The 25,634-nt window shown below is 44.0% G+C and overlaps 3 protein-coding genes and 3 non-coding genes across 7 annotated transcripts in view; all 6 read right to left on the bottom strand.

The window, feature by feature from the left end:
• DYM (dymeclin) overlaps window positions 1-5,369 on the bottom strand; it is a 342,784-nt gene extending 337,415 nt beyond the window's left edge. The window contains exon 1 of the mRNA XM_025886653.2: window positions 5,069-5,369. The gene's annotated coding sequence lies outside the window, so the exon portion shown is untranslated. The remainder of the gene's footprint in view (window positions 1-5,068) is intronic.
• Window positions 5,370-15,419: 10,050 nt separating this feature from the next.
• Window positions 15,420-20,859, bottom strand: CUNH18orf32 (chromosome unknown C18orf32 homolog). Of its 2 annotated transcripts, none has more exons than XM_025886634.2 (3): window positions 20,740-20,859; window positions 17,441-17,631; window positions 15,420-16,112 (listed from the first exon to the last, which is right to left on the bottom strand). In XM_025886634.2, exons 2-3 carry the CDS (start codon window positions 17,603-17,605, stop codon window positions 16,047-16,049), a joined length of 231 nt encoding a protein of 76 aa, XP_025742419.1. In that variant the 5' UTR covers window positions 17,606-17,631; window positions 20,740-20,859; the 3' UTR covers window positions 15,420-16,046. The 2 variants fall into 2 exon arrangements, with proteins under 2 accessions (XP_025742419.1, XP_073754328.1); XM_073898227.1 differs by having other exon boundaries at window positions 17,441-17,623; window positions 20,740-20,846.
• A 746-nt stretch (window positions 20,860-21,605) lies between these two features.
• On the bottom strand, window positions 21,606-25,286 carry RPL17 (ribosomal protein L17). The gene is made up of 7 exons (XM_025886632.2): window positions 25,269-25,286; window positions 24,733-24,785; window positions 24,608-24,648; window positions 23,972-24,106; window positions 23,625-23,723; window positions 22,565-22,756; window positions 21,606-21,828 (listed from the first exon to the last, which is right to left on the bottom strand). The coding sequence occupies exons 2-7, from the start codon at window positions 24,770-24,772 to the stop codon at window positions 21,781-21,783; spliced, it is 555 nt and encodes a 184-aa protein (XP_025742417.1). The 5' UTR covers window positions 24,773-24,785; window positions 25,269-25,286; the 3' UTR covers window positions 21,606-21,780.
• LOC112835376 (small nucleolar RNA SNORD58) lies at window positions 23,807-23,872 on the bottom strand. The gene has a single exon (XR_003211193.1). It is a non-coding gene; the product is annotated as a small nucleolar RNA SNORD58 (small nucleolar RNA).
• Window positions 24,465-24,529, bottom strand: LOC112835379 (small nucleolar RNA SNORD58). The gene has a single exon (XR_003211195.1). It is a non-coding gene; the product is annotated as a small nucleolar RNA SNORD58 (small nucleolar RNA).
• On the bottom strand, window positions 24,869-24,934 carry LOC112835378 (small nucleolar RNA SNORD58). The gene has a single exon (XR_003211194.1). It is a non-coding gene; the product is annotated as a small nucleolar RNA SNORD58 (small nucleolar RNA).
• Window positions 25,287-25,634: the final 348 nt, after the last annotated feature.

Raw genomic sequence — 25,634 nt, 5'->3', positions numbered from 1 at the left:
AATGAATAAATCTTAAAAAAAAAAAAGGTATTCTAAGGTGAAGGGTTGCAAGAGATATTCTGAAAGAATTGTTAAGATTCAGTGACTGAATCAATCTAAAAAAGAAATTAGGAGTCATATGACACACAAAATGTGTACTGTTTCGTTCTTCCAGTGTCCTTATTGGAGAATTAACAGCCACTTTTAGTGTCTGCATTTTTTCATTTATTTATTTTAGAGAGAGTGCAGTGTGTGCCAGCTGGGAGAGGGGCAGGGGGGGAGGAAGAGGGAAAGAAACCCAAGCAGACTCCACACTGAGCCTGGAGCCCAGCGGGGGGCTTGATCTCACGACCCTGAGATCATGACCTGAGCCGAAACCAAGAGCCGGATGCTTAACCAACTGAGCCACACAGCACCCCTGCTTTGTTTGTAAGTTGAGATATAACTGACATGGGGCACCTGGGTGGCTCAGTGAGTTAAGCGTCTGCCTTCGGCTCAGGTCACGATCCCAGGGTCCTGGGATCGAGCCCCGCATCGGGCTCCCTGCTCAGCGGGAAGCCTGTTTCTCTCTCTCTCACTCCCCCTGCTTGTGTTCCCTCTCTCGCTGTGTATCTGTCAAATAAATAAATAAATAAATATCTTTAAAAAAAAACCTGACATGTAGCATTATGTTAGTTTCTGGCATACAACATAATGTTCCATATGCGTATATTGCAAAATGATCACAATTAAGTCTAGTTAACATCCATCACCATACATAATTACAATTTTTTCTTATGATGAAAACGTAAAGGATCTACTGTTAGCAAATTTCGAATATACAATAATTATTAACTATAGTCGCCATGTTGCACATTACACCCCCATGACTTGTAATTAGAAGTTTATACCTTTTGACCACCTTAACCCATTCTGTCCACACACCCGGCCCCACCCCAAACCTGCAACCCCAGCGTGGTGTCTGCATATTTAGAGAATGAGAAAAACTAGAGAAGATCAAAAAGTACCAACCAAACTTCCTTAAAGAAATGAAAAAAGAACAAAATAGTAAATAAGACCTATTTGTAAAGTTGTTCTCAACCCTACTAGCTTATTTTGACTAGAAATAAGTAACCGGTCGATAACTTACACACTGTTTACATGCAGTTTTTAAGTAGAAGTTCAGAGCATTACCTCCACGAAGAACCTGCCAAGGGGAAACAAGCTGAAAGGCGGGAGCAGATAGTGAACAATTCCCCTTACACTTAACTGAGAAGTGGTACGCTGAAACACACCACCATCAGAGCCAGGGCCTTCACACCCCGTCATAGTCGAGGCCTTGAAAGCTAAGGTGGAATGCGGAACCCCCTCGGGAAGCAGGATACCAGACTAGAGGATTTCCTAAAGTCCTCTCTACCTCCAAGACTCAGTCTCCTCTCCGTCCTGGGAAAGGATGAGCAGCAACAGACATCTGGCCCCTCACCTATTCAGGCTCACAGCCCTTTTCAACAAACCAGGTCACAGAAAAAAAGTTGAGAAGGGGCCTCAAGCCCCAGTCTGTCGGGAGCTCATTCTTCCTGCACATTTTCTCACTTTAAGAGTCTTTCTGGGGGCGCCTTGGTGGCTCACTCAGTTCAGCATCCGACTTTGATTTCAGCTCAGGTCGTGATCTCAGGGTCGTGAGATTGAGCCCTGTGTCCGGCTCCATGGTGGGCGTGGAGTCCGCTTGAGGTTCTCTCTCCCTCCCTGTCCCACTGCCCCTCCCCGCAACTCCCTCTCTCCAAAATAAAAAAAAAAAAAAGAGTCTTCCTGTTGAATTGGGGGTGCCTCGATCACCCACTGGGACAGAGGGACCTCTCAACGGGAGGAACCATCACTGCCCCAGTAGACGCTGAGCATTATTACACACACTCTGATTACAAGTATACAATACTTAAAAAATATAAATATAAGACCAAAACGAAATAAAGACTTTACATGTTGTCACATTGCGTTTATGCTTAATTACTTTTAAAGGTCTCATTTTACCAAAACCTACACTACAAGCGCAGAGGTACTTCCCATGTTTGTCATAGTCACTAAAAAGGAAAATGGAGTGGTCCTCTCCATCGCTAAACATACCCATTACCTAAAGTGAAAGATGACACATTGAATTTGTAGCAGCAAAGGAAGTCACCTCACCTAGGAAGTCTCAGCAAAATGTTCCAAAACATGGTAGACAGAATAATAGCCCCCGAAGATGTCTATATCCTCATCTATGGAACCTGTGATTGTTATCTTACCTGGCAGAGGGGACTTTGCAGCTATAATTAAGTTAAGGACCTTGAGATGGGGGAAAGTCTCCTGACTTATCCAGGTGGGCCTGATCTTATCACACAGGTCCTTAACCTTTCCCAGCCGTGATCAGAGACCTACTACAGAATGCATGAAGAGATGCTGGCTTTGAAGATGGAGCACAAGGGCTGCAAACCAAGGAAAAGGGGTGGCCTCTAGAAGCTGGAAGAGACAAGGAAACAGATTCTCCCCCTAGAAACCTCCAGAAAAGAGCACAGCCTTGCTGACACACTGGTTTTAGCCCAGTAAGGCCCATTTTGGACTTCAAAATACAGAACTTTAAAATAATTTGTATTGTTTTAAGACACTAAATTTGTGGTAACTTGTTACAGTAGGCATAGAAAACTAACACACACAGGGTGTCTGGGTGGCGGCTCAGATCATGATTTCAAGGTCCTGGTATCGAGCCCCGCTTGGGGCTCTGCGCTCAGTGCCACATCTGCTTGTCCCTCTTCCTCCCCCTTGTCCCTCCTTCCCTCACCTTGTACTCTCTAAAACAAATCCTAAAAAAAAAAAATTAATACATAGTAAACAACTTCTAACAACATGTGAAAGTATCTACAAAAGTATAATCAAACTGCCCAAATATTTAGAGCAATGAGACATAAGTTATTTGTGCACGTATATCTCATTTTTTTTTAAATTTGCACATGTGGTATTTCACTTCTATTTTTCTCCTGCTCTCATGAAAACTCCATTAATTAAAATGCCAGCCAAGGGGCCCCTGGGTGGCTCAGTCGTTGGGCGTCTGCCTTCGGCTCGGGTCATGATCCCGGGGTCCTGGGACCGAGCCCCGCATCGGGCCCCCTGCTCGGCGGGAAGCCTCTCCCTCTCCCGCTCCCCCTGCTTATGTTCCCTCTCTCGCTGTGTCTCTGTCAAGTAAATAAATAAAATCTTTTAAAAAATAAATAAAAAATAAAATGCCAACCAAAGTGACAATAAGTGACAATTCTTTGAACTTTTTGTAGAAGGATGAACCCTATCCACCAAGAAAATGAAACAGGGTTACAGGAGCAACTGGAAAAAAACCAGGAAACAATTATACCATGTTTTTTAGAGAGTCAAACATCAAAGTGTTTGCACTGTGTAATTCCCTTGTATCAAATGGATGCTACATTTTTAAAAATAAGTCCTTCTAAATATTGATATTAAGAGCTTACTATTAATTTTTTTAGATGTGATAATAGTAATGTGGGCATATTAAAAAGAGTGACTCAACCTTCTACAGATATACACTCAAATATTTACAAATGAAATGGTATGCCTATGATCTGCTTTAAAATAGTTGAGAGAAGGGATAGGAATGGGTAAGGGAATAGATGAAAGTAAATTAGCCTGAGTTACTAATTGTTGAAGCTGCGTAATGGGTACATGGGGGATATTAAAATTATTTCAATATTTAAACTGTTCTGTATTTAAAAGTTACAAAAACAAAGTCCTTGGATTCTATCATAATAATACAGACTCAATATATTTAACAGTTTAATCTCCTTCCTGTGACATTGCCTCTCTCAAGTATCTGCCACTCAAGCCACCTGCAACTTATAGTTTAATCAATTATTCTTTAATCCCCAACTCATTTTACCCTATTAACCTTAAAAGTTTCAGCAAGTCACTTAACCTCTAAGAGCCTGGTTCTTCATCTGCAGAATGGAAATATTTACACTTGGCCACTCTGAGTTGCCAAGAGAATTATCTAAGACAAAAATTACAAAGCAAGAATAATCATTCTAGAAATCTATATATTCACAAATTTCACGCTCGGCAGCAACCATTCCCCTATTCCTATAGATCTCTTCCCTTCCACCTCCGGTTCCCTTCTTGCGCCCTCCACCCATCAGACCAAAGGCCTAGGTTCCTCTGTAAGATCACATTCCCCTCCACGGCCTCCAACCCCCCGGTCTACACAGAACTTTCTCTCTACATACCTCTCCCTCCAACCTCCCCTCTCCCCTTTCAGGGGTCCCACTCCATCTAAACCCCTAGTCCGTCCATTCTGTGTACCCCGTTGCCGGCCCTATCACAATCACCCCATCACTCATCTACCCCAGTTCAGTACTTTCTGCTATCAGCTTTATCACCCACTACTGCCACCAGCTCTCAAACACCTGGGCTAACTTCCCACCCTTTCGGTTAAAACGCAATTGCTAGTAGCCAGGAAGTGGGGCAAGGGGGAAATAAAGAGTGACTGTTATTGGGTACGAGTTTTTTTGGGCGACAGAAATGTTCTGGAATTAGATAGTTGCACAACCCTGTGAATATGCTAAAAAACCACTGAGTTATACTTTAATTGTAATTTTAAAGGATGAATTTTATGGTATGTGAACTACTTCTCCGTAACAATGTGTACGTCAAAAAAAAAAAAGAAAAAAAAAAACAACACTATTGCTCACCCTGCCCATTACACGCCCATTTGTCAGACCAAACATCGCCCCATCTCCCGATGCCTCTATCTACCTGCTTTTTGGTATCCCAACTCTTAACACTAGACGCGGACAGAGGTCCCTCTCACTCTTGACTAACACACTCCCTCACCCTCCAGTGCCACTGTGCCCTGGAAGGGGGCGGGGGAAGATGCGGGCGGCTCTCGCGGCCCAGGCACTGCCCCTCCAGGGTGGCCCAGTCCCCCACTGGCAGGAAAGCACCTTCTCTTCCGCCCCGGCGGAGCTGTCCCGCCGACGGGAGGTGAGGGTGTCCGCAAACCCGCTCCGACAAGGGGCTGGGGGCCCCGCCGGGCTTCCAGGGCCGTTCCGCTGGGGGCGGCGCCACAGCCCACCTGTCTCAGCCGGAGGGCAGATCCGCTTCCAGCTCCACCGACACAGGAGCGGGTGGCAGAGGGGGATCGGAAGAAGTCGCCGTCGCCGCCGCAGCCAGAGTGGCGCACGCCGGCTCAGGCCTCCATGTTTCCACGTCTCTGCGGCTGCGGCTGCGGCTCCGGCTCCGGCTCCAGCTCCGGCTCGACTCGGGCTCGGCTCCCGCCCCGGCCGCGTCCGTGCGGAGGCCGGGAGGCGGGGAGAGAAGGGGGAAGCGGCCGAGAACGCGGCTGGGGACCGAACGGCCGGGCGCGCTTCGGCCGACGGTCACGTGGCGCGCGGCGCGCAGACTTCTGGGAAATGTGGTCCTTCAGACATTAGGCGTTTCTCCACCCCCGCCCCCCTCCCCCAGCGCGTCCAGGGCCACTGAAAAGCCACGTGGCAAATTCGAGAAGCGGCTAATCCCTTTTACCCATCGCGGGGCGCCTGGCGGGCTCAGATGGTTAAGCTCACCCCACACCAGTAGTTCTGGTGGCTTAGCTTTGTTAAGGCCTCTGTTTATTCCAACTTGGGTAACCATCCCAAAGTCAAGCAGTTCCTTGTAGGGCTCTGAGAAATTGGAAACAGGAAAATAATGTATCTTTGGGTGTGTTATTCTTTATCTCTATCTTTATTCTTTTCAAACCCTTTTGTCGAGAGCTGACATTCAGAAAGTAATTCTTAATGGAGTCAGGTAGCAGTTCTATAACTAACTGCACTATTTACAGAAAGGGTAGGTCCCATAGGAAAGAGTTTCGATTCAGTGCAAAGCCCAAAGAATGGAATTTGAAGTCAAATGAGCTGAAGTTACCAGACTGACATATGTCCTTGAGTTTTTCTCATCAGTTTCCTCGTCTTAAATACATACAAGATGATGGTGATAATTCTTCTCATACAGGACTATTGCCGAATCAGTAACAATAATAAACAAGTCACATTATGGGTTGTTTTCTATGTGCTATGCAGTATTATTTCTCTAGTAACACTGGGACCGATATCACTATTACTTCCATTTTACAGTGTGTCAACTGTACTCTGAGACGTACCATACAGATCTTCCATATACTTTTCTAGCATCTGTTGCCAATAAATTCCCTGAGCTTGCAGGATTATTTCAGGAAAACGTACTAAAACACAAGGTACCTGGGAGCCTAGCTGAAAAGAGGTGGGCACTACTATGTAGCCATTCTAAAGAATACTAGGGATACACACTCATGATATATCCAGCGGAAACAGTATGTATAATACCCAATTTTCATAAATGAATTATGTTTATGTTTATTATATATGTGTACACACATATACAAAGGGGGGAAAAAGCTATCAGAATATTAATTACAAACTTTGGGGAATGAGATCCTATGTGATTAAATTCCGTTTTTCGGGCGCCTGGGTGGCTCAGATGGTTAAGCGTCTGCCTTCGGCTCAGGTCATGATCCCAGGGTTCTGGGATCGAGTCCCACATCGGGCTCCCTGCTCCTTGGGAGCCTGCTTCTCTCTCTCTCTCTCTCTCTCCTCCTCTGTCTCTCATGAATAAATAAATAAAATCTTTTAAAAAAAAATTCTGTTTTTCCCTGTTTCCTATTTTTCCTGCGATGAATATGAGTTACGTGTACAGTTTTATAATTTTTGTTTTTAAATCTTAGCGAAAAGAGAGGCCCCCAAATCAAACTCAAAGTGCTTAGTATTTTTGCCGGAACCAAAAATTATACCTTCTCCCTACCCCAAAATGATCTAGAAATAAATGTGAGCCTCTCTTCAGAACTAGCTTTACAGACCAAGAAACTATTCATTCTACCTGAGGCAAACCTGTTATTAAAATTTAATGTCCCCCCTGTTTTTAATATGTTTTGGATAGCTTGAAATAAAAAGGGTCTTACCAGTATTCCTCAGTAAATGTCATAATACTGCTAGGCAATCATCATAAATCAGAGTGTTAGATTAGGAATGGTTTTCCCAGTATATGAAGCATGAGTTGGAGTAGCAATCCTTCACAAACTTTTTATTATACGTGCAAGGTGCTAAGTATTGTCTTGGTCACCATCTCTCAACACTGCCAGAACCACTATCGTGATAACTTTGACCTGATTACATCAGTGTGTAGTTGGTGCAGAAACACTAGCAGGAAAGTCATGAAAACCCACTAAATGCAACTGGGTGTCCTAGTTGGATCCTAGAACCAAAAAAAGGCAATAGTGGAAAAACTTATGAAATCCAAATGAAGTCTGGAGTTTAGTTAAGAGTATTGTACTGGGGTGCCTGGGTGGCTCAGTTGTTAAGCATCTGCCTTCGGCTCAGGTCATGATCCCAGGGTCCTGGGATCAAGCCCCGCATCGGCCTCCCTGCTCAGCGGGAAGCCTGCTTCTCCCTCTCCCACTCCCCTTGTGTTCCCTCTCTTGCTGTGTCTCTCTCTGTCAAATAAATAAAATCTTTAAAAAAATTTTTTTTTCAAAAAAAAGGGTATTGGGGCGCCTGAGTGGCTCAGTTGATTAAGTGACTGCCTTCGGCTCAGGTCATGATCCTGGAGTCCCGGGATCAAGTCCCACATCGGGCTTCCTGCTCAGCAGGGAGTCTGCTTCTCCCTCTGACCCTCCCCCATCTCATGTGCTCTCTCTCTATCTCATTCTCTCTCTCAAATAAATAAATAAATAAATCTTTAAAAAAAAAAGGGTATTGTACCAATGTTAATTTCCTAGTTTTGCCAAATGTGTTACAGTTATAGAACATACCAATATTAAGAGAAATTGGGTGAAGGATATACAGGAACTCTCTGTACTTTGCAACTCTTCTGTAAATCTAAAATTATTCCGTGTGGTAGGCAGAATAATGGTCCCCCTGAAGACATCCACATCTCAGTCCCCTAAACCTATGACTATGTTGGGTTACATGGCAAAGGGTTGCAGATAGCATTAGGTTGCTAATCAGATGACTTTCAAATAGAGAGGTTACCCAGGATTATCAGGGTGGGCCTAATGTAATCACAAAAGTGACAAGTGAAAGGAAGGCAACAGAGTCATAACTATGGCTCTGCAACTGGCTCAGCCTCTGCCCTCAGCAGGGAGTCCGCCCTCAGCAGGGAGTCTGCCCTCAACAGGGAGTCTGCCCTCAGCAGGGAGTCTGCCCTCAACAGGGAGTCCGCCCTCAACAGGGAGTCTGCCCTCAGCAGGGAGTCTGAGTCTGCCCTCAGCAGGGAGTCCGCCCTCAGCAGGGAGTCTGCCCTCAGCAGGGAGTCTGAGTCTGCCCTCAGCAGGGAGTCTGCCCTCAACAGGGAGTCTGCCCTCAGCAGGGAGTCTGCCCTCAGCAGGGAGTCCGCTTGAGATTCGCTCTCTCCCTCTCCCCTGTCCCTCTCCCACTCCTGCTCATGCACTCTCTCTCACTCTCTCTAAAATAAATAAATACATCTTAAAAATAAATAAATATGGCTCTGTAAGAAGATCAAGTGATGCAATGTGAGGACCAGACATTTGAAGATGGCAAAAGACCGAGAATGTGTGCAATGGCCTCTAGAAGCTGAAAAAGACAAGGAAACATTATCCCCTGGAGCCTCCAGAAGGGAACCCAATCTTGCCAATACCTTGATTTTAGCTCAGTGAGAATCGTGTCAGACTTCTGACTTACAGAAATATGAGATAATAAATGTGTGTTGTTTTAAGCCACTAAATCTGTGGTAACTTATTATAGCAGCAGTACAAAATGAATACATTCAAAAATAAAAAGTTTAATTAAGAAAGAAAACTTCCAAATGGCTGCCTGTCTTCCCAACACATTTTCAATCTGAGACTGTACCAATATTCATCCTACTTAGAAAGTAACTGTAAAACAGAAAACGTACAAAGAAAATGATACTTCGCTTTAGAAGGCATGCCGTTTTTATATTTTGCAGCAGCAGACTTACACCTTCCCAGCACATTTTGGTTAGGCTATTTTGAAAATCAACTATATCCAGAAATATGTTGAGTTACCCAGGAAAGCCAGTCAGGCAGTGAAATATCAAGTGAGGCATTGGAAAGATTATGGTGTCTTAAGTTGCAGTCCTGCATAACCTCTTTATGCCCCTCGTTACTCAGAGACTTTTCAGAGAGCTACTTGAGACGAAGACTGGTGTTCCTGATTGAGGACGCCCATTTGGCTCCATCGTCCAACACATATTTACTTAGCAATTCTGTGTGCACTGTGCTTCAGACCTGAGCCTGACCTCAAGAAGTTTAAGGTCCAGTGGAGGAGACGAGCATTATACAATTAAAAATTGGGTTAAATTGCCATGAAGGACAAGATTAGCCAGCACAGCTGGTATCTAGCCCCCAAAGGAACAGCTCTTTGAGAAATAAATGTGAAAATAAATCACCCAGGACTACCAGGACCAGAATTTTCATCATCATCTTAATAACAAGATTTACATCTGCAAAACTGAAATTTCCTTTGGTAATAAAACAAACAAAAACCAAACACAGAACGGATCTAAATCAACAAGAAGATTGGGTGGCTCAGTTGGGTAGGTGTCCGCCTTCAGCTCGGGTTGTGATCTCAGGGTCCTGGGATCAAGCCCCATATTGCTTTGGGTTCCCTGCTCAGCAGGCAGTCTGCTTCTCCCTTTCCCTCTGCCTTTCCTCCCGCTGGTACTCTCTCTCTTGCGCTCATTCTCCCTCTCTCTCTCAAATAAATAAATTTTTAAAAAATAAATCAACAAGACGTTACTCCAGAAGTGCTAAATGCCACCACAGCCTTTTAGGAATATAACGGCTCTCCAAACCATCAAATGGTCTTGGTTATGGACACTGAGCAAACCTTTTACTAGGGGCTGACTCTCTTTTTAGAACCTAAAGAACCAAAGAGGACCAGTGCCTAACAGAAGACCACTCCACAAGCAGGATCAAGACTACCTAGAGATTATATTTTCAAACCTGTTCCAAGAACAGTGCTCAGATTTTCAATGCCCTGAGAAAGAAGAGCAGACTTTGGAGTCAGATCCGTATTTAAGCCCGGGTTCCATAACTTATGAGCTGAATGATTTTGGAAAGCTACCATCTTGGCCAGTTCAGGCTGCTCCAACAGAGCAGGGTAGAGTGGGTAGCTTAAACAACAGATACATATTTCTCACAGTTCTGGAGGTGGGAAGTCCAAGCTCAAAACGCTGGCAGATCCAGCGTCTGGTGACAGCATTTTCCTGGTTTGCAGATAGCATCTTTTTATTGTATCCTCACATGGTGGAGAAAGAGAGCTCCCCTTTCTTCTAATAGGAACACTTATCTCAAAAAAAAAAAGTCTTAAAAAAAATAAAAAACAAAAATACTTGCCTCATTATAGAGGCTCCACCCTTATGACGTGATCTAAACCTAATTACCTCCAAAAGACCCCACCTCCTAATGTCACCCCATGTGGGTTTAGTTTTTAAAATCTATGTCTTGGGCGCCTGGGTGGCTCAGTCATTAAGCGGCTGCCTTCGGCTCAGGTCATGGTCCCAGGGTCCTGGGATCGAGCCCCACATCGGACTCCCTGCTCTGCGGGAAGCCTGCTTCTCCCTCTCTCACTCCCCCTGCTTGTGTTCCCTCTCTCACTGTCTCTCTCTCTGTCAAATAAATAAATAAAATCTTAAAAAAAAATAAAATCTATGTCTTCTAGGGGAACACAAACATGCAGTCCATAACAACTACTTGACTTCTCTGAGCCTAGTTTTCTTCTCTGTAAAAGAGAAGACAGTAATACCCCACTCACATCTCACAGTTGCTATGAGAGTTAAGTAATGCATGTAGCATGACTTTTTCTTTAAAGATTTTATTCATTTATTTATTTATTTGAGAGAGAGTGAGCGAGCGAGCAGGGGGAGGAGTAGAAGGAGAAGGAGAGAGAGAATCCTAAGTCGAATTTGCGCTGAGCACAGAGGCCGACAGGGGGCTCGATCTCAGGACTCGGAGCTGAAATCGAGCTGGACACTTAACCGACTGAGCCCCCCAGGTGCTCTACATGCCTTTTTAAAATAAATGTTATTTCACCTGCATAGTCCAGATGGTAATCAACTCACATGCTGTCATTGCCAGTCCCTGGGCATTCCTCTGAAGAGGGATACAGATTAACCAGAACTAGATTATCTGGGCAGGGCAGTCAGATTGGTGAGACATCTGGAAGTCATGTCAGATATAGAATGGCTGGAGGAACTGAGTATGAACAACTAGACTAAGACTTGATATAAGTAACTGCTCTCAGGAGGCATGACCAGACTGATTTTGTGTCGCCCCCGAGAGCCAAACTGGGACCAAAGGTTTGAAGTGATGGGATACAGGTTTCAGCTCCATATAAGAACTTACTGACAAGGATATCGGTACTAACAAGTAGCAATTCACCTTATGGGCTGTTTGTTCTGAGCTGTGCACTGTTATTTGAATCTCCAAACAACCCTGCGAGAAAAGGGTACTTACTGACTTGGAAAGCACTTCACAATAGTTTAAGTGGAAGTTAGCTTATTGATAGTGAAATGGCCCGCCTGGGAGAAACATGAGATTGTAATCCCTACATGTGTGTTCAAGCTGAGTCTGGTTGAACAGGTAGTCAGAATTACAACTGGGGGTGCCTGGGGGGCTCAGTTGGTTAAGCATCTGCCTTTGGCTCAAATCATGACCCCAGGGTCATGAGATCGAGTCTCGGGCTCCCTGCTCAGCGGAGAGCCTTGCTTCTCCCGCTCTCTGCCCCTCCCCCCACCTGCTTGGGCTCTCGCTCTCTCGCTCTCAAATAAATAAATAAAATTAAAAAAAAAGAAAGAAATTACAACTGGGAAGGAACATTGGCAATTAACCAAGTCCCTTCACCGGAGAGATGAGGAACTGAGCGCCAGGGACGTGCGAGGATTCGGCCGAGGACACAGAGGCAGTAAGCTGAGGACCGAACGGAGCATCCTCTAAGGCCTTACCGAAGCCCCAGTAACGCCGGCTGTTCGCGCTCAGACACCGCCGCGGAGGGCCTGACGGCTCCACGGACAGTGACTCCTCAGCTCCAGGCTGTCGCTTGGCTGAGTGAGAGGCTACACAATTACCTCTCCAGTCCCTCCAACCCCTCCCCTAGCTCAGCGACACACCTGTGCCTTAGGGTCCCTGTTCATCTGCCCTTTCCCGGAGCTCTGAGGCTGAGCCTGGGGAGAAGGGCTTGGGCCCGCCAGACCACCACAGTTCCCCACGGCCATCCTCCGAGAGGAGCTGTCGCAGAAACAAAGCTAGGGGAGGAGGCAGCACACCAGGCAGTTGTCACAGTCTCCCTCCCGCTGGGGACACATCAGGGTGAGTCACAACTGGAAAACAGCTACCTGGGCCAGGCACGGTTCTGAAGCTGCAGGTGTATTAACTCACTGGTCATTATGGCCCTCTGGAATAGGTACATTATGATCCCCATTTTACAGTCCAAAGTTAAATAGAATTCCCGACATCACAAAATTGGCAAGTGACGATTCGAACCCGAACCCAGGCAGTCTGGCTGCAGAGCCCACGCTTACTCCCCGGAAAAGGCCCCCTCAGAGCTCAATTGGCCAACACCAGCAGTATGTGGAGATCCACGCTGACGTCCTCAGAGCTACTTCGTTTTTCCAACCAAAGTGGGTAGCAAAACCTGGGTGTGTTAGTTAGGGTTGCTCTGACAAAGTACCACAAACTGAGTGATTTCAACAATAGATATTTATTGTCTTGTAGTTCTGGAGGCCAGAAGTTCGAAATCAAGGTGTTGGCAAGGTTGGTTCTTTCAGAGGCCATGAAGGGGAATCTGTTCCGTGCCCTGCAGCTGGCGGCTTCCTGGCAATCTTTGGAGTCCCGTGGCTTGTAGAAGCGTCACCCCAATCTCTGCCTTTGTCTTCTTGTGGTAGTCTCTCTGCGTGCATGTGTCTCTGTGTCCAAATTTCCTTTTTGTAAGAATACCAGTCATAGTGGATTAGGAGTCATGTGCCAAGGACTACAAGCAGCCTCTAGGAGCTCAAGAGTGGGCCCTAGCCGACCAGAAGAAAAACCAGGACCTGTCCTACAACAGCAAGAAGATGGATTCTGCTGACAACCAGCAGGCCTGGGAGCCCAGATGAGAACTGTGGACCTGGCCATCATGTTTTTAGCCTGGTGAAACCCTGAGCAGAGAACCCAGCCACACCACATCAATTTCTGACCTACAAAAACTGTGAGGTGATGAATTTGTGCCGTTTTAAGCCACTAAATTTGTGATAATTTGTTATGCAGCGATAGAAAAGGAACACACCAAGGAAACATGCCAAAGGAAACACCAAATGAAACTTCACCTGCTAAATTACGAGTCCGGAGCAGGACTTCTGTCTATAGCTCTGTGTGTGCAATGCATAGGTCTAAGGGCATCATTTACATTGTTGTCCATGTGAATGGTGCCCTCTGAAGTTGAGCAGTGCACGTTCAGCACAACTGTACATAGCAGTCCTACAGGAGACCCCACTCTTGCCCTGTTCCAGCATCTTGGCTACCTCCCTTAACCATAGTAGAAATGAGAGCATTGGCCTAGATGTACTCAAAAGTCCCTACCAGTTCAACATTTGGAGTCGTTAGTATATTTTGTGACTACTCTACCATACACTGACCCTTCCATTTCCCTAGTTTCTTACCTTCTTAATTTTAACCTCTTGCTTCACTTAAGTTTTCCCATAGTCTTTGCTTCTTAAGCAGCTGTCACCTTGGTGGGCGCCTGGGTGGCTCAGCCGTTAAGCGTCTGCCTTCGGCTCAGGTCATGATCCCAGGGTCCTGGGATCGAGCCCCGCTTCGGGCTCCCTGCTCCGCGGGAAGCCTGCTTCTCCCTCCCCCACTCCCTCTGCTTGTGTTCCCTCTCTCGCTGTGTCTCTCTCTGTCAAATAAATAAAATCTTTAAAAAAAAAATTACAGAAACATATTAGGAGGAGGTGTGGGAGAAGTAGAGGCACTTACAGTGTGAGAGCGGTGTCTGAACCATGGCAGAAAGTCAGTTAAGAGCTGACAACTCCAAAACTAGCAGCATATATGTATGTATTATTTAGAAATATGGAGATAAAAGAGAAGACACAGCAACAGCTAAATGAGTAATGCCTTTGGGGACTAAGGGAGTACAGACATTATAAGCCTTACAATGTTATTTTTTAAAAATGATATATTTAATAAAAACAAACCAAGAAAGTTGTTAGAGGGACACCTGGGTGGCTCAGTCAGTCAAATGTCTGACTCGTGATTTCAGTTTAGGTCTTGCTTGATCTCAGGATCATGAGTTCAAGCCCCCGCACTGGACACCACACCCAGTGTGGAGCCTACTTAAAAAAAAATTTTGAAAAGTTGGTAGAAAGGCGCCTGGGTGGCTCAGTTGGTTGGGCGACCGCCTTCAGCTCGGGTTGTGATCCTGGAGTCCTGGGATCGAGTCCCGCATCGGGCTCCCTGCTCGGCGGGGAGTCTGCTTCTCCCTCTGACCCTCCCTCCTCTCGTGCTCTCTCTTTCTCTCTCAAAGAAATAAATAAAATAAAATAAAAAAATAAAAAAATAAAAAGTTGGTAGAAGGTACACAGAAAACTAACAGTGGTTACATCTGTGGAGCTAGAATAAGGGTAAAGAAAGAACATTAACTGTTCCTTTAACTTGCTCTTGCATTCTTTTACTATGAACCTTTTTTTTTTTTTTAGAGAATTTAAGTAATCTCTACACCCAACGTGGGGCTTGAACCCACAACCCCGAGATCAAGAGTTGCAAGCTCCACTGACTGAGCCAGCCAAGTGTCCCAACATCTCCTATTTTTATAATATAGTTTTTCTACCTTAAAAAAAAAAAGCGGCTATCCTGTGCAAAAAAACCCCACCACAACCTAATCAACTGAATATGGTTGCTAAAGGGGATTGATTTTATCCTTCAGGTGGGTTGGAGCAGAAAAACTGAAAACTACTGATCTGTATCAAATGAAATGCAGGATGAATCAACGGCTTGACCATACATGCAGCTTAATAGAGCCTCAGTTAGGACCGAGGACTTCAAGAGCAGGAGTTCCTTTTAACCTTTCCTTCTAACCCCATAGGGAATAAACATACAATATTAAGATAAGGCTCATCATCTTTGAATATGTATACATCCCTACACTAATGTGAAGCAGCCCAGGGATGAAAGACCAAATGGAGACCCAGAGCAGCAAAGAACTACCCAGTCCCATGTTAAAAACCACTAAATTCTGGAGTGTCTTGTTATGCAACAAGAATGGATACAATCTCCTCTTTAAAAAAAAAATGATTATTGTTTCACCACTATCCAGATGCTATCACACTATAATTCTGCTTTCTGATATGGCAAAAAATATCCGTTTTAAATATTTAACCTGTAAAGGAAAAAAAGAACCACAGACTAAACTGAATATTTAATATACTTTGTAAGAACATAAGAAATGCAACAAGGATTAGAATTTTATAATATACATTAGATATTTCTGTAAAAGGTATTCCATTTTTCAAAGGCGTTTCCCCGATTTCCCTGTCTTTTCTGTTTTCCTCAGAGCAATAAGCAGGAATTACTACTCTCAGAAGTAGGCTGCTCCGTTGTATTGGACAGTAATTAAATCTCATCATCTCCCCAAACCCCTATTCCTTTCACTGTACAGTCTCACTGCACTGTTGCACGGTAACATTGTACTCTGCTCAAATTCAAAGAGCCTGAATGAAAGTTAGAGGCCCAAGGATTTTTGAGTACTCGTTTAGTAGCAGTCTCTACTGGCACAAACCTTCTATTTACTCATAACTACGATAATAGAAATGGAAGCTACTTCAGTGAAACAGGAACTCAGGAATGAGATCATTAAATATAACTAAACACATTTTAAATATAAATACCATGTATTTCCTGATTAGTATCAGATAAGTAAGCTATCTATCCCAAATTCTGGTCTCAGAGAAAAAGGTCAGAGACAATTACAAGCAAGGTGCTTCATATTAGCATGTCCATTTTTAAAACAATGAGATCCTTTGGAACAATCACTTTAGTCTTTCTTTTTATCAGAGACTTCTGTTGGTCCTTTTGTTGGTAATCCATTTATGTCTGCGTCCTAAATTTAAAAAGAAAAACATTTTAGATATTACAACTCGTTATAAGAAATCTTCTCTTTAAAAACTGACAACAAATTTCAGAATGAAAAAACTCTGCTTCTAAAAATGTGCAGGGTGGCTAAATTAGGAGAGAACACAAGTGAAGTCAAACTTAACAAGAACCAATGCTAAAAAGGGTTGTCCAAATATTCACTTTAAAAAATAACTTCATTTTGTTTTTTTAGAAATCTCTATGATCCTCCCAACTAAATTTCTGACCAAAGTTATCAATCAGTGAAACTGGCATATTTTACTATCATCTCTTCTCGTCCATTAGTTATTTACTATTATTCTTACCAGCCAAGAAATATTGGTTGTTATCTTGGCATTAAGACAAGGAACAAACACACTAATCAGAAGTCCAGTTTAAAACCTTAGTTTAAACCACATGTTAATTACTTAAAAAACACACCAAACCCCTTATTTTAAAAAAAGAAATTGGGGCGCCTGGTTGGCTCGGTTGGTTGAGTGTCTGCCTTCAGCTCAGGTCATGATCCCAGGGTCCTGGGATTGGGTCCCGCATCGGGCTCCCTGCTCAGCGGGAAGCCTGCTTCTCTCCCTCCCTCTACCTGTAGCTCCCCCTGCTTGTGCTCTCTTGGTCAAATAAATAAAATCTTACAAAAAAAAAAAAAAAAAATTAAGCCTAAGCACGTGGGCAGCTCAGTTGGTTGAATGTCTAACTCTTGGTTTAGGCTCGGGTCATGGTCTCAGGGTGGTGGGAGAGAGCCCCACAAAGGGCTTGATGCTGAGCACGGAGCCTGCTTAGGATTCTCTCTCTCTCTGCCCCGACCCCACCCCCCAGCTCATACTCTCTAAATAAATAAATAAATAAATAAATAAATAAATAAATAAATAAAAATCTTTAAAAAAAAATTAAGACACATTAACGAAGCTTCCGGTACCAAAAACTTGCCTTTTCTTTTTTTTTTAAATTTTTTATTGTTATGTTAATCACCATATATTACATCATTAGTTTTTGATGCAGTGTTCCATGATTCATTGTTTGTTCATAACACCCAGTGCTCCATGCAGAACGTGCCCTCCTCAATACCCATCACCAGGCTAACCCATCCCCCCACCCCCCTACCCTCTAGAACCCTCAGTTTGTTTTTCAGAGTCCATCATCTCTCATGGTTCGTCTCCCCCTCTGACATACTCCCCTTTTCTTCCTCTCCTGTTATCTTCTTCTTTTCCTTTTTAAAAACTTGCCTTTTCAAAGGCAAGTATTTCCCCCTGACTGTACCACCCTCATCACCTGCCCTTGTTCAAGGTATTTTAATGTTCTTACCTTACAGTCTACCTTGCCTTTGTTTTTATCATGGGATTCTCGAAGAGCTTTTCTAGGCCACATACGACTAACAAAGGGGGAAATCAGAGGATATATGTATGGCTCCAGGAATTTTTTGTAGATCCAGAGCAGAATCGGAATGACGATGCAAGGAATGCACACCATCCTCCCAGGCTGGAGTTCCTGAACGGCTGACATGAATGAAAAAACAAATCAGTTCATCACAGATTAATGACTGAAGGAATTTACCTAGATGAAGATATTTGAAAGGACTATTTCTACATTAAAGGAAAAACCTAAATCATTTATTAGCTAAAAGCACAAATCTATTAAATAAAAGTGCTGCTCTCCGTAAAGAACAAGAGGTGGTAGACGTGAAAATAACAGTGAGGTGGCTGCCTCCAAACCTCTCCAGTCACTGCTTCCCAACCATAAATTGTAAGGATAAAGGAAAGACACTAACTTTTGCTGGGTACTAGGCAGTTAGGCCCTTTGCCTTTATCAACTCATGTAATTCTCAAAAACTCCAGCCTCATCATCTTCGGAGACTGACAGTATTGATTGGCTAAAACCTCCAAGGCTAAGGCAAATCCTGTAATAAGGAATTCACTAAGGTATCACTTTGGAAGACCTATAGGCTGCAAACCAGCTGGACTTTCCCAGGCAACAAATCTTCTTTGATATATTTGCTTTTTTTCTTAATAGCAATTTAGGTAAACTAATAAAAATATTTTATTTGGTATTAGTTTTTTTTTATTTAAAGATTTTATTTATTTGACAGAGAGAGGGACACAGCGAGAGAGGGAACACAGGCAGGGGGAGTGGGAGAGGGAGAAGCAGGCCTCCCGCGGAGCAGGGAGCCCGATGCGGGGCTCGATCCCAGGACCCTGGGATCATGACCTGAGCCGAAGGCAGACGCTTAATGACTGAGCCACCCAGGCGCCCCTATTATTGTTTTAAGTACACTGTCCATTTCAAAAAATTCTCCCTCTAGGGGAGACTGGGGGGCTCAGTCAGTTAAGGGTCCGACTCTTGGTTTCAGCTCAGGTGGTGAGATCAAGCTCCTGAGTTGGGAATCAGCGCTCATTAGGGAGTTGAGATTCTCTCCCTTTGCCCCTCCCCCCACGCACATGTGGGTGCTCTCTCACAAATAAATCTTTTTTAAAAAAGTTAACACTGCTAATTTCCTCGATGATTAGAAATTATCTTGGAATTTCTCCAAATCAGCAATTTCTTGAAAAAGAACCAATACTACTTCCATAATATACTATTGAACCAAAGACCTCTTAAATTTACTGAAATTTTTAATCTCTTAGAGTAGGCCTGAAAAACTAAGAAGCTTCAGAACAGTGCATAAAGCTAATAATTCAGGATGTTAAAATTTATTTTCCAAAATATTATAAGTTTAGTAGCATTTGCTTTCAAAGGAGTCAGCACCATGACTACACTAAGGCCATTTAAAATTATTCACAATACAAACGAGCAGTGGTATAGATAACCCAATCTAAATGTCGCTTTGAAATGAATTATAAGATATAAACAAGCAAACATATAAATGTATATGAAGGAACGATCAGCTATTTTATAAAGGATTCATAGCTGGATTCTTTATTTTTGTAAAGATTTTATTTATTTGACAGAGAGACAGCGAGAGGGAACACAGGCAGGGGGAGTGGGAGAGGGAGAAGCAGGCTTCCCGCGGAGCCCGGAGCCCCATGCGGGCACCCAGACGCCCCATAGTTGGATTCTTTAAAAGAGTCTCCTGGTCAAACTAAAGCAACAATTTAAGAATTTACCAAAATATTGTTTTAGAATTTTAAAGAGCATATTTTCTGATTAAAGTAAGTCAAAATGAGCAGTGAGTCTTTTTCAGCATTTTTCAAGGAATCATTCTTTTTGGCCACAGACATTTAGAACTTGATCTGGAGAGCCTTAAGAGGTGATCTGGTTTAGGTCTGGCACTCTTACAGGCACCACAGCCTAATAATCCGAGCAGACTGGCTGGGAGCTGCCCAGATTTGAGACCTGCTTTCACCACTTTCGAGATGGTGTTCTGGGGCAAATTATTTAAGGAGTCTGTGCCTTGATGCCCTCCTGTGGAAAATGAAGACAATAGCCTATCTCCTACGGATGTAAATATGGATCAGATATGTCAATAACGAATATAAAGCTCAGAAGAGTGTGTGCACATATTAAGTACTATGTAACTGCTGTTACCCCCGCCCCCAACACACAAACAGATCCAAAAGTTGCGACCTGTCCAAAGTTCACACAGAGCTAAATAGTAACTACAGTTGGCTAAGACCAGAATTCCCAATTCTGGTTTCCTAGCTCAACGCTCTTGCCTTTTTCCCTAACAAAAATATGATTAAGTTATTCCCCTCTTAACAAGCTTTCAAAACCCAACTTAAACCCTTCACAACTGAGTGTTCCCAGGACTAGGTTAAGTTAATGACCGGTAGTCCATCACAGATTCATTTTCACCTACTTCTAATTACTGTGTTTTAAATAATTTCTCAAGAACAAGGGCTACCAATCACTTATGTCATAATCATGGCCTGTATAAAAATTGTTAGCTCTCTTCATAATGAAACTAACTGTACTTTATCTCTTTCTTAATCCTTACATGACTCTTTGGGGTAAGATTTTACTTCAGACATGTGGAAAATATGGCTTATAAGGGTCTAGAAGGTGCTATGATAAACTGATAAAATATTTTATTTGTTCTCATCAAACCAATTCTCAGATAGTACAACATAGCGAGCAAAATGGACTTAAACTGTCGGAGGAGAGGGATTTTCTTTCATTCGGGTTCGCACAAGGTAACAATGGAATACAGAGGAAATGGCTGAGGCTCTATTTGAAATCGGGCAGGTACCGTGGGGGAACGCCACCTCCCTTCAAGTAACCCAGTTTAGCACATCATTTTACGGGGCAGGTTGAGTCCAAGACGACTGAAAAGACAGGAGAGTAAGAGCGAACGGTGGTGAAGATGATAGGAGAGCGAAATGAGGCCGACAATACAGGCCAAGGAAGAGAATAAACGCACAGAAGACAGGGAGACGTGGGACGCAGGGCAGCAGGTGGGTGGCCGTAGACCGAGGCAGGGGCGCGAGTCTGGAGGGCGAAGCAGGATGCACCGGGAGAGCGCCGGCGGGCCGTGGGGGAACCAGAGCGGGTGCGGCTCCTTCAGCGCCGCCCGGGCTGGAGCCTGCAAAGCGGCTCCACAGCCCCAGGGCCACCGCCCACCTCCGCCCGACCCCCCAGCCGCCAGTCCGAGCCCACCCGGCCTCACTCACCCGCGACAACGGGTCCGAACGTAAATGTCCGCACTTCCAGAGGGAGGGACGTGCTGCCGCAGAGCCAATGGGCACCGCAAAAGGGGCCGACAAAGGCGTGCCTGCGTCAGCCGAGGGACGCACAGGACGTAACGGTGACGCCCAAGCGGAGGCGCGGCCCGGCTTCCGGCGCAGCCACCAAGAGCTCAAAACCCGGCAGATGGCGGGGAAGGGCAGGGCTTTCCTGTCCCGGACGCTGCTGCAAGATCCAAGGCATTGAGGAAAGGTTACGTTAACGCCAGTGCCAGTGGTTTACCACCTTTGGGAAAGTTACTCCACTTACATGTGAAGGCGAGGCTGTTAGCCAGCACAGCTGTGGCTCGACCCCTCACTCTGCCTGTCGACAAGGGCCGGAAATTCAGTTGTTTTAAGCGTTTTAAATAAATGGCTATACCCCTTTACACCAACTAGGACAGCGGTAAGCCAACTGGAGAAATTGGAACCCTCACAGTTGGTATGACAGCTTTGCCTCTTGGTTAGACCCAAGAGAAATGAAAATGTTATGCAAAGTTAAAGCCAGGGACAAAGGGCCATTTGCATGAAATGTCCAGAAAAGGCCAATCTACATAGACATCTACATAATGGTTGCTCAGAACGATAGGGTCTGTTAAAGGAGTGACCGCAAACTACTGCCAAGGTTCCTCTTTAGGATAATGAAAATGTCCAAAAATTTGCCTGGTGATGGATGCATAATTGAATATAATAAAACCTATTGAACTGTAATTGGGTTAATTGTACAATGTGCTCAGTGCTCAATCTCAAAGTGGTTGGAAAAAAATTCAGAAATATGCCCATGCTCAAATTCCATAATGCAAAGCACCAAGAAATTCAAAACAGCATATTTAATGAACCAAAATTAATGGCACAGGACAAACAATAATCTTTCTAGTTCTAATCAGAAAACTCATTTGATCCATTTTGCGAAGGTACTTGAAATATGTTTGATAATAAAAGGCCACCAACATTCTCTTTTTATTTTTATTTGCATTTATTCTGCAGAATTTACTCCCGGGCCATAAGTTTTTGTTTCTTCAGTTTCTTCTGGGATATCTGGGAAAGAAACAAAAATAAAAGGTCTGTTACAAGTTTCCTGGAGAAACTCGCACTACATCTTGAATAGGTTGTAGCTCAGGAAAAATAGGAAACATCAATGTAAAAGGGAGTCCTTTGGCATAGAGGGAGGAACAGATGTAAGGAAATTATAGAGTAAGCAGGGAGTTTGTGAAGACTGAGGGCAGGGAGACCATGTGTAAGTGGCAACAAGAAGACAATAGGGGCATCTGGGTGGCTATGTTGGTTAAGTGTTGAAGCGTCCCACTCTTAGTTTTGGCTCATGATCTCAGGATCATGAGATCGAGCCTGGAGTGGGGCTCTGTGCTTGAGATTCTCTCCTTCTGCCCCTCTCCCGCCCAGCTCGCTCTCTTTCTAAAATAAAATCTTAAAAAAAAAAAGGAAGACAATGCATTTAAGCAACAAAAATCAATAGATAAATTCATCAGGCACAAAGGGAAGGAGTCCAGAATCACTCCCAGGTTCCCAGCTTAAAGAACTGAATGGGATCAGAGTTACTGAAAACAAGCTTATTTGGAGAGGTGGGGAGAGGGGAAGGGCCCATTTTTTTTGCACATGTTGCATTTAAAGTGGCTATAGACATATAGGTGGGGCCATCAGCATATAATTATAGTTCTCATATAATGAAATATAGAAAAGCCAGATAATTATAGTTCTGATATAACAAAATATATAAAAAAAATACAAATAGAACTGATCAATGAAAGTAGTTTACCTTTTTCTTCTGTGCAACCTCCTCTTCTGGTTTAGGAACAATCTGCTCTTTTTCAGTAAGGATCATCTCAATGTGGCAGGGAGAGCTCATGTATGGGTTAATCCGACCATGAGCCCTGTACGTTCTACGCCGCATCTTGGGGGCTTTGTTCACCTGGATGTGCTCAATGACCAGAGAATCAACATCTAAACCCTGGCAAGAGGGAGAACAAAATCAAATCAACATCTTTATCTCAACACCCCAAACCCCATCATTGTATCAAGTCCCCACCTTTACAAGGCAATTCTGACTCTACACAGCATATCTGTTCAAACAGTTGTTTGCTTTTACCTTTATTCTAAGCATCTTTCCTTAAATCTAAATAACTATGAAAACTCAATGCTATATGCAGTTTGTTAAGTGGCCTCCCTACAAGTCATTGCGGAGAGTGGATCTGGTAGTGTCAATTTCTAAGCATTGATGAAAAACAAGATTTTAGCAGTGCAGTTTGGCAGCTAGAAGGGTTACAGCCAGACCTACATTAGCTCCAGTTCTGGCCTAGATTTCCAAATACAAAGGGTAATGGATAATGAGCAAAACAGACCCTGCTTTGTTGACTATATTCATTGTTTTAAAATCTCACATTTAACCTGCTCTCCATTATAACATAGGCAACAAACCACATTAACCATTACTAAGGCAATCATTTTGGGAACCTCTTTTTGTTCCTTTGTTAATACCAAGATTTCTACTGCTTGCATTTACAAGTTTTTTTTTGAGGTTCACAAGTCATACTACCAAAAACGTCTATGATACCAGAAAGGTTATAAACCCTTGAGTAAAATACATGAGAGAAAATGGTGTTTTTTTGCTTGCACTAGGGGAAAACAGACTTAAGACCATGCTTTTGAAGATCTTCACAGACAAAATTTTGGTCTTCTTGAAATTGGAGGTGGAGATTAAAAAAAGGGAAATTTAGTTACTGAGAAGCCAAGACAAAGAAACAAATCTGGACAACAGCAACAGTAATTGAACAACCATCCAAGTCGTATACATATAAAGATGTTAATGGTTTGGGTACCTTAAGTTCAGCATTACTCTCTGCATTTTTAAGCATGTGCAGTAAAAATTCAGCACTCTTCTTGGGCCACCGACCCTGTGTCCAGCCCCACTGTTTGGCCTGAAAGAAATCCAAGAGAGGTGATTAGTCATTTCCCGTGATTTAAATCAGTGTTACAATCAAGATGAATTTATTTCATTAAGGTTGCTCAGAACACAGTTTTTTTTCACGGTTAATCCAAAGGTGTCCTAAGTTGGTCATCACAGCAACCAGAAAGAACCCGATTGAAGGCAGATCCTAACCATTCTTACCCCACCCTACCACTTTCTGTTACAATGTCATTTCAGATAGCAACTAAGAGCTCTCACCTGGGCACACCTACCAACGCCACCATTGTAGCGACGGAATGGCACACACTGCTTCTGTAAAGTGACGTCCTTCAGATACTTGGTGGCTTTTCGGATATGCATACCCTTGATGGCCTGGGCAGTTTCACGTGTGTTCTAAGTATAGACAGTAAAAACTGAGTTAACCTTGTTAAAGGATAATAATTCTTCAAGTAAACTTTTTTTTTCAAAATGTCAACACTGAATTAAAGACTTCCCATTCTTGAGGTGAGGTAATGTGGAGAGAAAAAAAAATCTGTGCTTTAAAGCCAGGGAGAATTGGCTTAAAGTTAGGGAAAACAAATCCCAAACCCCTATTAACTGTAGTACGTTTTAATCCCATCACCCTGTAACTGTATTATGTCCCATTCTCTTCTCTACACTGGTTTAAGTAGTTCTTAGTTTTACCCAATCCCTTGAATCTTCAAGTGCTCATTATATGACTGATGATTACAGAATCAGTATCTTGAAGGTGACCGCTCAGAACTGATTAATTTTCATGGTAAATCCAAAGGTGTTCTAAGAAATGCATCACTGCAGTCATCTCTTCAGAAGGGGGGGGGGAATTCACTGGAACACGTGACACAACTCTTAGAACGTAAAAGTTGGTTCCCATACCTTAAAGTGAACACGAAGATTTGAACCTCTTGATTTACATGCTAAGAAACAAGAAGTTTTGGTTAATTTTGGGTATCTCATTGTTCCTTTTACCCCCCAAAATAAGGAATATATTGTTCACTTACATTTCGTAGGGTTTTCTGGGTCAAGCGAATAGCGAACCATTTTCAGAGGTCACCTGGAAGGGAGCGGGAAGGAATTCTGTCAACAGGAATTTACGGTCACCGACGCAGTTTAAGTACGTATGAACTACTACCAACAGCCGCTCAGAATGTACTTGTTTTCATGGTTAATCCAAAGGTGTCCTAAGAAGTGCCATCATCGCGGCCATCCTTTTCTCCAGTGCTTTCTCCCCCTCCATCTACTAGGGCCTGCGGCAGTGCTGACACAGACTAGTGACACGGACCTCAGCAGCCCTCTCCCTCTGAAGGAAAACAGTTTGGATCCCTCAGGAGTAAAAGGATTCGACGCCTCGGCGCGGCAGGACGCTTCTCTCTGGATAAGGTGCTGCCGTCTCCCCAGTACTTCTGGGCTATTACGTTAAGGGCCATCGAACTTCAAACACTCTTTCAAACGGATGAAGGCTCAGCCCGACTTTTATTCCCCCAAAACGCTCTCTCCTTGCAGCCACACACGCGCCGCGTACTCAGCCAGCACTCACCGAAAGACAATGGCCCTCGGGAGTAGGAAACGGCACTGATGACAGGCCGCCCGTACCCCTCGCCACCCCCATTCCCGCCCATCGCGGCCTTCTGCTCCGACACGTTCCCCTGCACCGAGGGACATCCCCTTCAGCGAAGAGTCAGTAGCCGCAGAAGCCTTCCTCCCGGGGACATGGACATCAACGCCACCGAAGCCAGGATGGCGGCGATGACCCAAGGATTCAGCAGCCAGGAAGACACGGCAAACACTCACCTCAGGCCGCTTAGGGGGAAGAGGAAGAGCAGAGACTCCTGGGAGAATTCATGAGAACTCGATCTCTCGCGAGATTTTCAGCCGGAAAAAAAAAAAGGTGATTTGAAGGAAG

The sequence above is a fragment of the Callorhinus ursinus genome, unplaced genomic scaffold (genome assembly GCF_003265705.2).
Source record: "Callorhinus ursinus isolate GAN/ISIS: 27379988/994484 unplaced genomic scaffold, GSC_fseal_2.0 scaffold11, whole genome shotgun sequence".
In the NCBI taxonomy this organism is placed as follows: domain Eukaryota; kingdom Metazoa; phylum Chordata; class Mammalia; order Carnivora; family Otariidae; genus Callorhinus; species Callorhinus ursinus.
The sequence above is the reverse complement of the archived record's forward strand: the minus strand, read 5'-3'. Positions and strand labels throughout refer to the sequence as shown.

Excerpts from the sequence above, each read along its gene's own strand:
- CUNH18orf32 (XM_025886634.2), bottom strand. The coding sequence starts at position 17,605 with ATGGTGTGCATTCCTTGCATCGTCATTCCGATTCTGCTCTGGATCTAC. Across the intron at positions 16,113-17,440 it reads AAGGCAAGGTAGACTGTAAG|GACGCAGACATAAATGGATT; the intron begins GTAAGAACATTA and ends TTTTAAATTTAG.
- RPL17 (XM_025886632.2), bottom strand. The coding sequence starts at position 24,772 with ATGGTTCGCTATTCGCTTGACCCAGAAAACCCTACGAAAT. Across the intron at positions 24,649-24,732 it reads CCCAGAAAACCCTACGAAAT|CATGTAAATCAAGAGGTTCA; the intron begins GTAAGTGAACAA and ends CTTGTTTCTTAG. Across the intron at positions 21,829-22,564 it reads AGGTTGCACAGAAGAAAAAG|ATATCCCAGAAGAAACTGAA; the intron begins GTAAACTACTTT and ends TTTCTTTCCCAG.